The 18,441-nt window shown below is 41.2% G+C and overlaps 1 protein-coding gene across 3 annotated transcripts in view; it reads right to left on the bottom strand.

Annotated features, from left to right (window-relative positions):
• Positions 1 to 6,219: 6,219 nt before the first annotated feature.
• The window catches only part of Nipbl (NIPBL cohesin loading factor), a 170,710-nt gene continuing 158,488 nt past the window's right edge, over positions 6,220 to 18,441 (bottom strand). For 2 of the 3 annotated variants that reach the window (XM_021183780.3, XM_021183779.3), the window contains exons 41-47: positions 16,918 to 17,025; positions 16,322 to 16,522; positions 12,348 to 12,494; positions 11,154 to 11,428; positions 8,692 to 8,866; positions 7,739 to 7,927; positions 6,220 to 7,192 (exon numbers count right to left, since the gene is read on the bottom strand). In XM_021183780.3, coding sequence (XP_021039439.1) covers positions 6,827 to 7,192; positions 7,739 to 7,927; positions 8,692 to 8,866; positions 11,154 to 11,428; positions 12,348 to 12,494; positions 16,322 to 16,522; positions 16,918 to 17,025 — 1,461 coding nt within the window. In that variant the 3' untranslated portion in view covers positions 6,220 to 6,826. Of the gene's footprint in view, positions 7,193 to 7,697; positions 7,928 to 8,691; positions 8,867 to 11,153; positions 11,429 to 12,347; positions 12,495 to 16,321; positions 16,523 to 16,917; positions 17,026 to 18,441 lie in introns of all 3 variants that reach the window. The other variant, XM_029469689.2, reaches the window with a different exon arrangement.

Genomic DNA, 18,441 nt, shown 5'->3' with positions numbered 1-18,441 from the left:
TTGCACTGCACACTCTTGGAACTCTGTCTCTCTTACATAGCATCCCTTGGCTCCACTGCACTCTGTTCTCATTACATGTCATTTCTCCTATTCATGGAGACCTGTGAACCTCCATCCTCCAGCTTTCTCTCACTTTAGTTCTCCATTAGGTCCTGTCTCCATGACGAAGCACACTTTGGGGAGGTGTGGCGGGCAGCTGAAAACTATTGGAGAAAATAAACATAGCCATGCAGTTTTCATGGCAGCCAGAGTTGGTCTGAGACTCTGAGCATCCCAGCATTCAGACTCCTGGTCTTGATTGTGGCATGCCAGGCCCTTCTGTGCTCCCTCCCCAGCTTCTCAAAATGCCAGCTCGCCTCTGCCACTTTCTGAAAGATTTCCATCCCTGACTCAATTCCATCGTACACACCATCCTGCTTTTTGCTTTTCTCCTCTTTAAAACCACTATCCTTAAGTTACAATATGGAGTCCGATTGGTTTCCCACCTTGGTTTCTTCAACACTGACGTTTTATTTTCTCTCCCATCATACCTTAACCACTGGCAGCCGCCGAGGTCCCTCCTTGGCTCCACGCTACTCTTCCTCTATAGCACATGCCAGTGACTGAGAAACACGGCTTGGCTCAGGCTTGTCATCTCAAAGGGCCATCCATCCGTGTATCCTCCCTTTTGATGTCACCCAGATGTCCATGGGTACAAACTCAGAACATGTGGAACGTTGATCGTTGTCTTTTGAATTAGAGGAACTTGCTATCCTTGTTTTAATTTATCCCATTCAGACAGCTGTCTAGTTATTTTTACTTTCTAAATGTATATGTAACTCTGGCAATCTTTTCATCTGACAGCACAACGCACAGGGTCAGTGGCTACCCTTGAGACTTAAATGTTCTTATCCTGGCACCCTTCCATCTGCATGCAGCAAAGTGAGCTTTGATTTGCCCCAATTCCAGGCAGGGGCTCTATCCCTTTAATTACTTTGGCACATAAATGGTCAAGGTGTATTATTATGGAGGTTGACTACATCATTATGATGCACATCCTGTTTGTTAGAGTCTGTAGTCTTGAAGGCCTCTTTCCCCGGGGCTAGGATGGCAGAGTGTGATGTCGTGCCCTGGCTTGCCTTCTTCTTTTAGCCTCATCTTTTGATATTGAGCTCCATACACACCCATTTCTCTACCAATACGCTGATTCCATTCAAAGGCAGAATTCACTCCTCCATCCCCATGTACAGCAAACACCTGCATAAACCACACAAGAAAGTTAGGGATTTAAGCTTTCATGTAATATGCTAAGAGATTTTTATTAATGATGCTTTGTTGTACACTGTTTCAGAAACACATGGCTTCAACCGTGTCTTCTGACCTCAAATATAACACTTAAAAAGAAAAAAACAATCCAAGTTTTAGTCCTCTGTTATCAAAGTTTAAAAAAATAGAATACAGTAAAAATACATTTCACATTCTCCAATTAACTAACAGTATGGTAGATACTACAAAAAATCTTGGAAAAGAGATCTTTTTGGAAAAAAAGCAAAATTGAAGTTTAGTCATTAAGTAGCTTACGTTTACTGCTTTATCAGTTCTGATCCAGGAGGTGCCTGGGCTGATGCTCATCGTGTGGGTGTCACATCACTTCACTGTCATCATAAGAAATGCTTTGGTTAAGATCTCTAAAACAGTACATTTGGAACTGGGGCTGGGTGACTGAACTTCTTGAAATTATGTGCACCATAATGAGTATGGATTATCTTACTAAAGGGCTTCCCTAATGCTCTGAAGTACACTGCCCAAAAGTACACTGTGAACGGACTGCTTAAGCGAACCAAGAGTAAGTGACTTCTTGGATTCCCCTCTCACATATTCATATTTAAAACTATGGAATAAAGAGGCTCAGTGTGGATTTAGGTTTTCTGATAATGCTCTTCTCTGTGCTGTTTCAAGATCTCTGAGAAAGTTAAACTAAAATTGATAAACTTATGCTGCCCAATTTTTAGAGGAAGAAAGTATGAAATTCCAGTTGAATAAACAGAAAATGACTGCTTCCAAGGTTGTGATAGATTCAACCATGACTGAGAAAAGTCCCAATTGAAAGTCTCACATTCCCCAGGAAGCACAGCATGAGTGGACAATATTTGTAAACCACAGCCCCAAGTCCACTTACACTCTGCAGCAATTAACAACCCAGACAGGATCCACCTGTCTCTGTCTGCAAGAGCTGGTATCCAGTTGTATGCTTGGTATTTGGAGCTCCAATGCAAAGGGACAAATGACACGACTATTTCCTGAAAACTGGACCGTGTTCACACCACGATTTCTACAGCATCTCTTTCTTAGTTACATAAGGTCAAGCATTAGTGGACCTGGAGATCTCTCGGACCTACAATTCAGTAGAAACCAAAACAGATAAAAACCAAAAGATAACTATAGTCCTCCATTTAAAATGAACTATTTTCTTAAGAACCCAAGGAAAACACCCGTTACTTTAAGAGCACAGTTTGCAAGCAAAACAATAAAAGCAGATGAAGAGACCCCAGTGTGTGAGGAAGTTGGATTTTCTTGTGGGTGAGGTTTTACTGTTGTCTTGAATTGGGCTCAAAGGATCCTCTTGCCTCAGCCTCCTGAGAGTTGGGAGTTTAGGTCTTGTCATCATAGCTAGGGAACTGGAGACTGGGCACTTAGTGGCCACTTGCTATCAAAGGAGTACTAGATTTAAAGATAACGTAGTTATAAACTACATGCCTAGGATTGTCTCAAATGCCTGTGTGAAGGAGGAATGCATAGCATGCCTATGAAACACTAGCTACATGGAGTTACCTAGCAATTTTTTTAATTAAAAAAAAAAATTCAAATAAGAAAAAAAAAAAAAAAAAAAGGGCACAATACCCTATTGTCAGCAGCCAAGCCACATAGTATTGATATTTTCAAAAGAAAAGGTTGTCTGATGGTACTGCTCCACTATTAGACTGTTTGCCCCCCCCCCCCCCGCCCCCCAAGCATGAATTAAACCCAGGGCCTCACAAGACAGGCTAGGCAAGTGCTCATGCTGCCCCACGTGCTTACGCTTCTGGCCTGATTTCTGAGGCCTGGCCTGGCCTGGCCCAGTTGCTTAGGTTGTCTTCACATGAGATCCTTCTGCCTCGGTGTCCAGAGAAGACAGGGTTATTGTGAGCTACTCACTAGGTTTTAATGACTGTTTAGTCAATACAATTGGTTACAACTATCATATCAAACTGTCACTCAGTTATTTTAAGGCCATTTCTCATAAAGAGCCAGTTAATGTTTAGGAAAGGAAATTTAAATTTAGTAAAAAAAAAAAATCAATGTGCAATAAATATACTTCTACTGATGAAAATTATACATAGCATTAAAGGAATTAGCCAAAATCGAGTGAAGCAAACAGCAAAAACTCGAACAGGTAAGTCTTTTAGTTTTGTGTTTCCTTTACCCATACTAGGCAGACTCTGCATCGCTCATTAACACAGATTACCATAGAGCACGACTATCAAACGTTCACATATTGTTATTTTTGTGCAGGAATTAGATGGGGTTTAAATGTTGAGTCACACTTAACCCCAGCACCAGGGAGGTGGCACTACACATCCTGACCCGTGTCTGTACAAATGGGCAAAGCTTATTCATTTGTCTTGACCAGTTTTGAAGATACAAAACCACCTGGACCTCACACTAATGACCAGGATTCCTCTGTGAAGCCAAAAGTGCGGGGCCGGGAAACGCCAGTTCCTTGGTTTACTTCCTAAACGCTGAGACAATCACTAGAGAAAGCTCAGCTTCAGAGACTGAGATGATGGCTCACTCACCAAGTGCTTGTCATGCAAGCATGAGGTCCTGAGTTCGGATCCCCAGTACCCATCTAAGATCCCAGCCTGGCAGCCTGACTTACCTGTGTTCATCAGACAAACCATTCAAAAACTGCTGCAATGTTACAGGCAAAGATGTCAACCAGCCACAGCGAGCAGTAAACTCTGCTAAATTTTTTCCTAAAGGCTGTCAGATTATTAAGATTCTAGATTATTAAACTTTAGAAAATTGTATGGACTTTTCTGCCATGTGTATTTCCATATGGGTATCTTTTAAAAATTAGACATTCTTTGTTAAAGTAGTAAGATAATTTGAATGTTAAAATATAGATAAATGTTATAACTATAGAACAAAAAGTGTAGTTGAAAAAAATTTTCTCTTTTCCCCCGGGGTCTCACTGTGTAGCCTTGGCTGGCCCGCTATCCTCAGGCCTGAGCATTTCTGTACTAACTGTGTCTTCACTACAAATCACTCCACTATAGCAGTGAACCAAGACTGAACTTTGTAACCCACCTCCCCCTTATACATGAAGTGAATTTTCTATGCTTGACAGCCAGAGCTGCGACCTGCAGTGCTGTTAACACCTAATGGTCACCTCTGTGAGACTGCCAACTTTTTGAACGCTCTGGTCACATATGTAAGAATCATCATTCTCTCAGATTTGTGATAGCATTACTAACAGCTATGAAAGTATGAAGAAAAATCCCTGAAATTGCAATAAATGGTCAACAGTAAGTAATCTGCCTGTGACCAAGGCAACAGGTTTATCTATTCAGGACGTTTGCTCTAATGCTGACTTAACAGGGTCCCCAGCCAGGTGTGTGCAGGATGCCTCTAGTCACGGCACATGGGAGGACGAGGTGGGGGAGTACATTTAGGGCACCCTGGGCTGCAAAGATAGGCCCGTGCCCACACAGGCTACATAGTGATACTGTGTCTCAGAAAACAAAAGGAAAATTCTTTTTTTTTTTTTTTTCCTTTTGAGACAGGGTTTCTCTGCATAGCCCTGGCTATCCTGGAACTCACTCTGTAGACCAGGTTGGCCTCGAACTCAGAAATCCACCTGCCTCTGCCTCCCAAGTGCTAGGATTAAAGGTGTGAACCACACTTGTATACCCAGGGAGATAAAATACTTTTGGGGAAGGATATTCAACTTATTGCTTGCCACCCAAGCAAAGCAGCGCGGCACAGGTGTGACCGTTCCAGATTTCAATACTGAACCTCCACACTGATGCTCTCTCTGTGCCTATCATCCTCATCTACAGACTGCGAAGAAGGAAACATTGTAGCATCTTTCGGGAAGTGAGTGACAGCACCACCAGACACAAAGCACTAAGAGTTGGCTTTTACACTTGCCTCATATTTAATACTCTCTAGGCTGGACTTTTTTTTTTAACTAGATGGTGTTTTACCCTTATGGATAGATTGCTACGTTATAAGCTATCTCAAGCGTATTTTTGACCTAAACAAACTCCAGAGTAAATCCACTCTATTTTTCTCACAGAGAATGCACAGTAAAGACGAAAGAGCATGCAGTCAGGGGAAGAGAACCACCATGGCCTTCAAGAAGACGTTCTGAAAGACCCCACATAGGAAGTAGAGCTCGGAGGTGTTTTCATCGTGTTTAATAGGTGTTCACAAAGAGGAGGCGGCCACCGGGCGGCCACTGGTCCTCACACACTGAGGATGTTCATTTACTTGCGGATTTCATAAAATTTAACATTTTAGAGGTCATTTTTTTCCAAAGTGATTTAAAAATCAGTACATATAATATCCTCCCAATTTAGCTGAGGTATTTGTAGCTAATCTATATGACAATTGTTCTGAAAACGCATATAAAACTTGTAGGCTACAAAATGAACATCCCAACTAGTAAAAGCACTCACGGCATTAGAAAATAGTGTGTCAAAATGTAGTGTGCTCAACTAGAAAGTGTCACACGTATTTCAACTCTGTTTTTAAAATAACATGGCGTCACTTTAAGAGAAATGCTGTTTTTCCAAAATAGCAGAATTGTTATCTTTCCCCATGGTTTAAAAAATAAGTATTACCATCATGACATCACTAGAAAGAAATGGAAGCATACAAGGAATAAACTATAGTTTCTTTTTATATCAAAATGTACTCTTGAAAATGTGTTTGGCACAGTGCTAAATCATATATAGTTAATACTAAATATTGCAGGATACAATAAAACCCTGGAGTTGTTTACACCCTCTTATGGGAATGAAAATAATAGATACCAATTGTTCAGAAGTCAGCCTGTACAAACTGTATAAACAATATTTTATGTTTTGCTTTGAAAACCAATGATATAATAAATTTTACATAAAAGACTGCAAAATAATATAAATGGATTTAAACAGATCTTTACAATAAGAAATTCAAATGGAAACAGACAAGTAACAAAGAGAAGTAAAAAAATTTATTGCAGTATTCGCTCCACCAGAGTGCCTGGGGACCCCTTTTCTTGTACTGTTTTCAGGGTGACCTAATACAACAAAATCTACATTTACAAAAACTCCTTCTGCAGATAGGTCATAGATACTGCATGCTTTTTTTTTCTCAACAGAATAAATTATATATCCAGGAGAGTCTGCCATTTTACAGCCTGGAGAAACAGCGCTTCCCTGGACACTGGGCTAAGCTAAAGAAAGCCATCCGCTGCTAGGTTCAACTCCAAGAACACTTTATTAAGAACATTAACAGACTAATTTCCAACATTCACTTGTTTATTTTTTAAACAGAAAGTTTTTTTTTCCAAGATATAAACAATTTTGTTAAACTATAATACAGTGGGAGTAAAAACGAACCGAGAGACGTCTCTGCTGCACAACAGCGAAGGGAGCTCCCACAAAAATGTCTGCCCAACATTCCTTCCTTTGTTCCTGCATCCCAGGTTCCACTCTTCAAAAAACTGATTTTTTTTTTTTTGCCAGAATGTTGATATTTCAAGTTTTTTTGCCTTTTTAAAAAAATTCCTGTAAATTTGGCTGCATGTACAAATTCATTAGCTGGAAGTCCCATCCTTGGCGGCATACAGGGATCGTAAAGTCTGAACAACTTTATTAGTCAGCTTATTAGCACTCGTTAGAGCAATTTTTTTGTAAATAATGTCTGACTCTTTAATAGTGTCTACCCAAGGCACCAGTTTGCGGCCATCGCGGCGCTTGGCCTCCGTCCAGGAGCCGCTGTAGGAGCCTGCCATCCACTGGACACTGACGCCACTGCTGGTTCTCTGCACTACTCTTGCAATCTGTGGTCGGTCTTTGTACTTTGGACAGCAAATAGCGATGACATCCATGACGTCAACACTTTCATTCATCTGTGCTGCCAACTCCGTAGAGTCTGAATTTCGTTTTGACCTTCTCAATGACTAAAACATTGGGAGGGGGAAAAAAGACCAAGTGTTACACAAAAGAATTTTAGTGAAATTATCGTTTTTATTGCTTGTAATCCCTTGACGCCGGGAGCTGGGATTCCCCGGCACATTCCACTGCCGGCAATGAGACGCACCGTGACCGCCAGCGCCAAGGGGTTAACATATACTTGTAAAACCATATAGCTTTTAATTTGTACCCGTGTCTTTACTCTTGATATATAAAATTATTATATGTACATATAAGCCATAAAGCTACATAAAACTTAGCAACAATAAAAAGGATAGCACACATTAATACAATCCAAAAAATTATTAATCCTTTATGCTGAATAAATCTCATTTCTGGTTTTTTATTATCTTTTATGTTAAACTTTCTACAAAAGGCTGTATAAATGGTTAAGGAGAGAATCTATCTACAAACTGCTTTGTTTTATAAGCATTACATTACTTGGAGTACATTTATAGACTGACACATATAAGCACATAAAAATCATTTTACGTAATACGCTGGGAAATACGTTGACTCCTCCTCCGCCTCACCCCTGAAGTGCCTCCTCCTCTATCCTCCCCATCACTCTCCTCATCTTCTGTGTCTGCTGCTGTGTTATTTTTAGGGCTGCCTCCTCCAAGCAGCGAGGTAATTGCTTTGTTCCGAGCATTGGTGCTAGCCGACACCTCTCCTTCCTCTTCTTCTTCATCAGGGTCTAGATGTTCCATGAGAAGTTTAAACTAAAACAAGATTGAGAGTTTTCTGTAAATATTTAAACAACACTGCCAGATTCTTAGATGTTTTCTATGGTGGTGGTTTAGAGTGGGTGAAAGAGACCATGGCTAACTGTGCAAATCAGGGATTGACAAGTCTTTTCTGTACAGAGGCAGAATGACAGGCAATGCGTTTGGGGCTGGTGGGCATATGGTCCCTGCTGCAATTACAGCTCCCCCACTGCTGTAGGAAAGCATATAGACTGAACATGGCCATGTCATTACAATTTTACAACAGAGGGTCGATTTGGATCAAGACCCATAGTTTGCTTGGAGGTGTGTCCAAGTCAACAAACATCCAGGAAATAAATATTGACTATTAATTGACAGGCCGTGGACTCAGTACTGGAATTAAAGGCATGTACTACCACACCTACCCACCCACCATCCAAGCATATGTGCAAGAAAAGCTAGGTGCACACATTTGACCCAAGCACCCCGTATGCAGTGGACTCTCTGAGAGTTCAAGGACAGCCAGGGCTAGACAGAGGGATACTCCTGAGAGAGGGGGTGGGATTGGGGGTGGATGAATACAAGGAAAACCAATTAGTTGCCAGAAAGGAGAGAAGCAAAATGGCCAGGAGGGTAAGGGACCCATGGCTTTAACTTTTAAGGATATATGCCATTGGCTCTGTTAAGCAATCCTCCGTCTTTGGCTGGGCACCGTGGTGGGAACAGTGGGAAGGCTAGCCCAACAGCTAGCCCGGGATGCTCCTGAGTTCGGTACTCACGTCTAAGTACTGCCTTACGATGCTCCTCTTCACATCCTCCGTCAGTTTGGAATTAGCCATGTCACTTCGCAGGAAGTCCAGTGTTTGTTTGGGATGAAAATGAACCCCTGTTTTCCGATTAATGGCTTTATCATACACTTTTGCAGATTCAGATGGAGAATATTTTTGAATTTTACTGTTTTGGAAATATAAAATCAGAATTTCAAAAAAGTTCATGCACATACTTAAACTGATTCTAACTCTTTCTTACTTAATAATAACTCAAGTTTTAAATCCTACAGATTTCAACCAGTGAGAAGAAAAAAGCAAACATCAACTGAGTGCTCCTTTGCTCTCACAGATGTCTGTACTGATGGGGACGGGAACAAGGCACCTGGCTCTGAGGAGGGACAGACCGAGAGTCCAGGTTACAGTAAACGGTGTCATCTTGAAATCAGTGTCTTCCGTCTTTTTATAGACTACAACTATCTTTCTTACAACTGAGTCCAATTAACTGGTGTGCCGGCAGGTATGTGTGTTCACCTCTGCACACGCATGGAGGCCAGATGATAGTTTACACGAATTAGCTCTCTCCTTTAGCACTGTGGAGTCCTGGAAATTGACCATGGCTTGGTTGCAAGCACCTTACTGGTCTTACTTCCTTGGTTTCACGTTCATTTATTTACTACAATTTTGTTTATGTGTGTGCACATGTGGCTGTCAGTTCTCCCTTCCATCAATGTTGGGTCTGGGGATGAGTCTCACAGTGTCAGGGTCAGAGGTAAGATCCACTTTATCTACTGAGGTACCTTATCAACCCCTATTTTGACTCTTTGGATTTTTCATTGTCTATATAATAGCCAGAAAAACTGCTTGTAAACCTGTTTCAGATTTTTAGTGACTCTTAAAATTCTTTCCGACTCCTTACCAATACAATAATACTTTACACTGTTTTAAATTCCTCTAAATCAGTTACCAACATTTCACATCTAAATATTTCTCTTAAAAATCTGCACTTCGAGGGCTTGCAGCAGAGCTTAAGGACTCAACACAGTGTACGCAGAGCAAACACAAGGCTCTGGCTCCATCTTCAGTGCTACATTAAAACAGTGGGAGGAGCTCTCACTACTATGTAAGCTCCTCAGTGATAAAAGGTGGTAACTATGTTTCTCTCTTGCCCTTTCTGGTGTCAGGGACAGAGCCCAGGGTTTTAGATACAGTAACCACATGCTGTATCAGGACGCTATGTTCAACAGTTAGAGCACTAAATGGCCCTTCACATGAAATAAACTCTACTGACTGGTTCTGGGTCAACTTGATAAGCTAGAGTCCTTGGAAAGAAGAAGGGAGCCTAACTGAGAAAATGCCTACATAAGTCTGGTTTGTAGGCAAGGCTGTTAGGCATCTTCTTAGTGATTGATGTGGGAGACCCAGCATACTGCAACTGGAACCACCCCTGAGCTGGTGGTCCTGGGCTCTCTAAGAAAGCAGCCTGAGCAAGTCACGATCAGCAAGCCAGTAAGCAGCACCCTCTGACTTCTTCAATGGTGAACAGCGATGTGGACGTACAAGCCAAATACACTTTTTCCTTGCCCAAGTTGCTCTGATCATGGTATTTCATCCAGCAATAGTGACCTTAATTACGACACATACTCTTTACACTTGGCTACTGATATTGTTATTTGACTTGGTGACTTTTTTTTTCTTTTTTTCTTTTCCCGAGACAGGGTTTCTCTGTGTAGCCCTGGCTGTCCTGGAACTCACTCTGTAGACCAGGCTGGCCTCGAACTCAGAAATCCGCCTGCCTCTGCCTCCCAAGTGCTGGGATTAAAGGCGTACGCCACCACACCCAGCTTGACTTGGTGATATTTTTACAAAAGATTTTTAAAGTTTATATGTTATGTGTGTGTGGTGCTTCCACAGGCCAGAGAAAGCTGACAGATCTCCTATGGCTGCTTGGAACTGAAGCGGAATCTTCTGTAGGAGGAATAGGTGCTCTTAACCCCACCTTCTCAGCCCTACTTGGTGATTTAAAAAAAGAAAAAGAAAAGAATCTAAGCTCCCAACGACTGAAAAGCTCAGAATGTCTCCATGGCTTCTGATAGCTCTTTATCTTTACTTCCTCTATAGTCAGTCTATGTTTGCTCTTACTGCATGGCATTTCTTGTTAAAACTGTGATATATTTTAAAATTAGACTAACTCTCTAATAAAGCATTTTTTATGTAAATCAATAAATTAGTAATTCATTTAAATCTGGAATGCATGGAGTGAAGAAGTATCTTTTCCTTTCTTCTAATATTGTAAAAAACCCAAAATAATGGCTTATAACAAAGGAATATGTAGCAATAAAATGAAGCAAATGTGACCTGCCTCGCCCTGCCCTGCCCGCCCCGCCCTGCCCCGCCCCGCCCTGTGGATTATGTATGGCGCCTGTCTATCCTCTAACAGGGCATGCTTTTCTCTTACTCTTATGTACACTTACCTATCAGAAAATCCACAGAGGTTCTTCAGGTGCTGCTTTAACATAAGAAGTAGTAAAATACCCTGGGAAACATTTGCGAATTCAATCAAAGGGGCTGAATTTTCCGGCAAGCACTTCATCACTGAATTTATATCATCTTCAGAGTCTGAGTCGGACTCCGAATCTACCCGCTTTCGAGACTTCCGAGGTCTGGACACTTCTTCTTCACTCTCACTGGACTCGTTCTCTTTAGCAGGGGACGTTTTTCTCTCTTTCCTTTTGTCTTTTACCATAGACTGAAAGAAAAAGGAAATTGTAAAAACCAAAACTCCACTAACAGCTGCACAAAGCTTCCTTCAGCAGAGAGTTCATAAGCAACTGGAGAAGTAAGCCTTAGGGCGGACTTAGTCCTAGGACTAAATCATACGCAGCACCCACCCTACCTCCCCCACCCAAAAAAAGGGAGAATGACTTTCTCCTAATGTTAGCAATGAGACAGATGGCTTAGTTACAAAATACATAAGCAAGCCACTGTGGAATAAGAGCAATGCTTATGATGTTTTGGATTTCCTCAGTTTCTGTTGTTATGTCTCCCTTTTCATTTCTGATTTTGTTGACGGAATACTGTCTCTGTACCCTCTGGTCAGTCTGGCTAAGGATTTGTCTATCTTGTTGATTTTCTCAAAGAACCAGCTCCTGGTTTTGTTGATCCCTATATCTTTGTTTCTACTTGGTTGACTTCAGCCCTGAGTTTGATTACTTCCTGCCGTCTCCTCCTCTTGGGTCTCGTTGCTTCTTTCTGTTCTAGAGCTTTCAGGTGTGCTGCTAAGCTGCTGGTGTGAGGTCTCTCCCGTTTCTAATAGAGGAACTCTAATGGGGCTCAAGTGGATACACAGGCAAATGACAACACTTAGTGCTTCAAGCCAGAGGGAGAACAGTGGGTTGACCCATCAATAGCACTGTCCACACATATGTACAAAGGACACCTCAACTACCTAGAAATGGGGTGCCTTTAGATCTGAAGAGAGTAAAACAGCAACCCACACGTGCCTTTAATCCAGCACTTAAAGGCAGGGCAGGTGGATCTCTGATTTTGAGGCCAACTCAGTCTACAAAGAGTTCCTGGACAGCCAGGGCTACACAGAGAAACCTTGTCTTGAAAGAAAAAAACAAAACCAAAGCAAACCAAAGTGCTTAGCACCACCTGTAACTTACCTCCTTGAATGACTGCAATAGGTTACTACCGGAAACAGAGAGCGTAATGTCTATGTGGTGCATTATAAACAGCGGCTCTTCCTGAGTCTGGTATGGAAAACAGGCTAGATTGTCTGCTATGTACAAGAGCATAGTCACTTCTGTTTTCTGCAAATTTTAAAAGAAGGTACACATGCTTAGTGGTAAGATAGAAATCCACCTAAAGAGCTGCTAGAAAATTACTACAGGGCATTACACTTCATTAATGTTGGAGAGAGAAAGACAAAGGAGTGAGAGAGAAGGAGACAAGCAAAGAGGCAGAGATGAAGTGAGCTTGCAACCACGTTAGAAGATTTAGAATGACTTACACCATGCTACCTTACGAAAGAAGAGGTGAAGCTTTTAAGTGCATTTAAGTAAAAATCCCTCTTTTCCTTATAGATTATATAGTGAGACCTTTAAGATAGATACATACTGTATCAGAAAGTATACATACGAAAACATAATTAGCCATTGCCTTGTAAAAGATTAACATATATGGCGCCATCAGTTACACAGTTTATTTTTAGCTTCCAAAAAAAGTGTATGTAACACACTACTAATAGTGGATTTACCCATCCCTAATCATGGACTGATGAAAATAATTTTTCAGGGCTAGGCCTGGTGGTGAACACCTTTAAGGCCAGCACTGGGGTAGCAGAAGCAGGAGGATCTCTGTGACTTCGAGGCCAGTCTAGTGTAATGTAGTGAATTCTGGGACACCTGGAGCTACATAGTATGATCCTGTCTCAAAAAACAAAATCCAGCCCCAAAACTATGAAATATACAAAACGCAAGAGAGATTATGGTTGACACTGCTTGTATGTTTTCAGGCGGGGAAACATGGAGACATGCCTGTGACTCTAGCTAGCACTAGGGAGCCTGGGGCAGGAAGACCACCTGAGTTAGTTAAGGGGTTCAGGATTAGCTTAGGCAACACAGTAAGATACAGGCCGGAAATAAATACATAAGTAAATAAAAAGGAAGACACGTTACTATTTAAATTGACTCTAAAGAAAAACAACATAAAAGTAGTAACCAAGGCAGTAATAACTTGCAGATCTTCACCACTAAGCTTATCTACTTTATGAATTGTAACCTGGAACTCATTAACATTTCTCTTTCTCTTTTTAAAAGCCATCATCATTACCTGTGCACACGTGATGTGTGTAAGGGGCAGCATGTGGCAGAGAGCCTCTTTCTGCTTGTAGAGTGGGTCTAGGAATTTGACTCAGGCTACCTACCAGGCTTGCATGGCAAAAGCTTTACTCTCTCAGTCGTCCGGCTAGCTAGCCCACTTTTGCTCCTTTCTTCCCCCCTCATCCCCCCACCCCCCCCCAAAACAGGGTTTTTCTGTGTAGCCCTGGCTGTCCTGAAACTCACTCTGTAGACCAGGCTGGCCTCAAACTCAGAAATCCGCCTGCCTCTGCCTCCCAAGTGCTGGGATCAAAGGTGTGCACCGCCACTGCCCGGCTCACTTTCTTTTTAAAAAGATCTTTTTTTATGTGTGAGACTGTTTTGCCTGCTCATCTGTAGGTCCACTGTGTGCATGCCTGAAGTGTATCAGAAGAGGGCATCCTTCCGATTCCCGGAACTGGAGTTAAGGATGGCTGTCAGCAGCCACATGGGCTGTGGGACCTGAACCCAGATCCTCCTCAAGAGAGCAGTCAGTGCTCTTAACCACTGAGCCATCTCTCCAGCTCCTCAACTACAGTCACTAAATATCACTGTCTAAACATTACAGTGAGGAGATGCAGAATATAGCACTGCACTCTACCTTCAATAGTCATCCTCTCTCCCTTCTCCTCTCTCTTTGATTGGCCTAAAAAAAAAAAAGTCAGGATGTGGACCAGGCTAGTCTTGAACTTACGCTGTGACCCTGCCCTGCCTCTGAAGCCTGAGATTATAGGATCGAGCTACTATGCCCAGTTTACCTATCAGTTTTAGCACTGTAACTCATATACTATTTTTTTCTAAAAGGGAGAATGTTCAGAACTAGGAAATCTAGTCCTAATTGGTCCCTCTTCTCAAAATCAAAGTCCTTAAATAACCACCTAGACTCTCTGTCTGACTTCAGCAACGGTCACATTGTTTACTTGGATCCTCAGTCACTGTTTATTCTCACAGACTCAGCGTATTCCTTCCCTTCAACATTTCTTCTTGGTTTTCCTGCTACTAATTCTTACATTCTCTACTGTAGGCATAACAGATCACTTCCTTATAGCCTGTACTGTGAACACCATGTGAAAAACCTTTGTTCCTAAAAGACTCTCTGCACTTGCTGGCCACATTTTATTTAAACATTTCCCCAGTCCTCCAGTGCTTAGAGCTGTTTCTATGGTTAGGTACTGTGCTCAGTAAGATCTCTGGCTCAGACAAACGGCAATCTACCCAGTGTCCCATTCTCCTCCACTTTATGTCATAGATTTAAGGAATGTCATCTCTTTAGGCGTATGGAGACTCGTTCCTTTTATGACATCCTGTGTTGGAGGCAGTTGCTTATTATGAGAGCTGGATTTCCAGTTTTTAAGGTTGTGATAATAGAACACCTAGTCAATTAACAGAGATTATGTGTTGAAATCACACAGGAATGAACCCAGCAGAGACTAGGCCTGGAGAAATACCAATAGAAACACATCCTAGCATCCTCAGTCTTAGCAGTGTCTCGCACAGTAAAAGCTCAGCACTAATGACGACACAGTGAGGGTGATGAGGAAAAAGGGTCAGGCGCTTCTCAAATGCAGACTTGGCACATTTATTTGCTATGTCACATATAAAAAATTTTCATGTAGTATTTTAAAGAGAATGGATGTAGTAAGGTATCTATGCTTTGGTAATTATAATTTTGATTTACTATAAAAACTCTGTCAAGTGGTTAAAATGAGAAAAAAGTTTAAACTGCTCATTTACAAACTGCTCTAAAGATAGGCTAGACTATGTGCTCTATGTGGGTAGCTAGGTGTTATAGCTATTATTACTACTTCATCTGCTAATGTCTTATACAAAGACCAGTATCATAACAGGCACTATTGAAGGTGTTATTTAAATAAATTAATAAATAAAAGGAAAAAAAAAAGCTAAAGAATAGGATTTTCTGCTTTCTTGGCTAGAGGTTCTGGCCAGCACAGTATGTGTCAGCTTGTAATTACATAAAAATGTAATTTCCTTCATAAAGATAATCAACATAAAAACCTCATCAGCTAAAAGTCTGTATTATTAAGCCAGACAGTGGTGGTACACGCCTTTAATCCTAGCATTTGAGAGGCAGAGCAGGCGGATCTCCCGGTTTGAGGCCAGCCTGGACTGGACTACACAGTGAGCTCCTGGACAACCAGGACTACATGAGAAACCCTGTCTCCAAAAACTAAACCAAACCAACACAGAAAAACCTGCATTATTTTCCAACAATATTTGAGTTCCTATAGAATGGAAGAAATAATCTTACTTATATATGTATGAATGCATGTACACATGGAATCTATTTCCACAGTGACAGTTTAAACGATGCAGCCTGCTTTTGCTTATGGAAACTGTCACTGAGGTGGTGAGCTGGCTTTGTAGGTGGAGAAGCTCGCTGCCTCTTCTGGGAGCCACATGGTGGGGGGAGAGTTGCCTTCTGATCCCACACCCACAGTGTGGGAACCTACCCCTCCCCCAAACCCCATAAAACACATAATTAAATGTAAAAAACATAAAATGTAAAACAGTGATAACATTTCCAAGATATACAGTATAGAGATATAACCATACTTTATTCCTCAGTACATTTGCTCATGTAAAGTGCCCCCTTTGACTGGGATCATAAACTTTATAAGGAACTTAGTAGACGTTAAGGAAACACAATTAATATAGTCAATGACATTTATCAAAATGGTAATCTTTAAAAGTCATGACTCCTTAGCCATGTTCCAGTTTCTAGAACATTTATTTCTGACAATAATAAAGTTTATGCTTACTGCTGTGTCATCAAAGAGGTTGAGTAAAGAAATAAGAAAGGCGCGTCTGTGTTGGCGGTTCCCGCGGATCATGGAGTACAGATGTGAGCACAGAGCACTGGAGGATTCGTCTTGTCGGAAACCCCTTACAGGGTCTTTTAGGCACGTGTTGATCGCCTGTTGTACCTGGTAAGACATCTTCATACCAGCCACGGCTTTCATCTGAAATTAATAAAGGCCTCCTTTGCATTAGGGATAATGGACTATACATCCAAGGCTAGCTTCATTATTTGGTTTCCTTATTAAAAATAATAAAAATCACACAACAAAGTTCTGCAATAGTAAGAGCATCTATTGCAACTCCACCATTTTACACACACAAATAACCAATATCTACAAGTTACTGCTAACCAAGGTTACAGTAGTGCCTGTAGCCCATGCTTCCTGAACTGTCACCCTGGCACAACCTTATAACTAACTGTAAGCTAGAATAAATACCCTGCGGGGCAAACTATGTTATACATTAAGATATTAAGGAAATCACTCTAAAATAAAGACCTGTAGGAAGTAGTGGTTTATTAGAGCAATAATTCAGGTAATCTATCAAAAGTACTTACATGGATGAACCCAGCATATTTTTTGTCTATCTCCACAAGCTGCTGATCAGCCTTGTTTCGCATAGCAGGTTCTGGATCTGTTCCCATGGCAATTAAGTATGGAACACACTGAAAGAAAGGAAAAGGGCTTTATAAGACATATAGTATAGTGATAACGCATTTCAACAGATGTCCAGACAGTATGTCAGAGATTTAAGATGTAGCAGTAGATTTTCTTATAACTGCTAGATTGGTGTTCTTTTAAAAGTGCTAACCTTTTTTCAACTTCAAGCAAGGAAACACTAGAAATAGTAATAATGTTCCACACTGAGGATCAAACAATGTCAACACAAATTAGCAAATGTACGATGCCTCTTTAAATGTCCCTAGTTAAGACCATCCACAGAAGACTATGATACAAGGGTCAGGGAGGCGCTCTGCGGGCAAGTCTGAGCACTCAGGTTAACCAGACCTCACATGGTGGGTTAAGGATCTCAAGCTCTGCAGCTGTCCCCTGACACACTTGTGTCCTCGCCCTCTCCGCACCCATACTTCCTTAACTGAACCATCTCATGGGCCCTATCTCTGAGTATTTTTTTTTAAGGGTGAAAGTTTCAATACACTACTGTATGTTGTAAAGTGATCTTAGCAGTTCAGAGTGACCAAAAAACCCGAACAACAACAACAACAACAACAACAACAAAAATCCAGACTAAACATTTGTCTTGGTGATGTTTTATGTTTTATAAAAGTATCCATTTAGGTATGTATTAAAAACTATCAGAAAAACCATTTTCTCACGTGTTAGTGTGCACTAGAACAGGCTCCGCTGAAGAGAGGAACCAACAGTCTCTGGCAGTTTCATAGTCCCTTGACCATGTGACAGTAGTTAATGTATTAGGAGAGCAGTGCTCATGGGTACATAGCAGTTTCTGACATTACTTATCTTACAGTTTTCTTTTTGGGATTCTGGGATCAAATACATGACTTGAATAGACGAATATCCTAGGTAAGCATTCTACTACTGAGGTGCAAACCTTTATCCTGTTATCTCAACTGCACTGCAAAGTTTGAACATGCTGTACAACTACTGTCACCTCTCATTTGAAAACAACAATGCCAACTAAGATGACACAATTTACTTTTTTTGTAGTAGAACAAAGCTATATCCTATTTAGCTTATTACACTCTTAAACCTACTTAATTCTGTTGACATTACGCACTGTTGGTTGTTGGGGAATCAGAGTAAAATTGGATTAAAATGGAATTGTACCAATACTAGTGAGGAAAAAGCACATTTTCTATTGTTAGAGATTTGAAGTTTAACAGAGACAACATTATAAATATATAGGTATTTTGCAATAGCAATATAACAGATTATCCAGTGTTTAGACTCTTAAGAGAGTTCAGGACAGCTCAGGGTGCCGAGGTGGGAGGACACATAAACTCATGAGTTGAGGAAGAGGAAAGGAGAAAGGACAGACAAGACAGGCAGTGGTGGTAGTTTAGACAAGGACTTTATTAAGTGGGAGAGAGTGAGTGCCG

The sequence above is a fragment of the Mus caroli genome, unplaced genomic scaffold (assembly GCF_978045245.1).
Source record: "Mus caroli unplaced genomic scaffold, Mus_caroli_1 scaffold_16, whole genome shotgun sequence".
Classification (NCBI taxonomy): domain Eukaryota; kingdom Metazoa; phylum Chordata; class Mammalia; order Rodentia; family Muridae; genus Mus; species Mus caroli.
The sequence above is the reverse complement of the archived record's forward strand: the minus strand, read 5'-3'. Positions and strand labels throughout refer to the sequence as shown.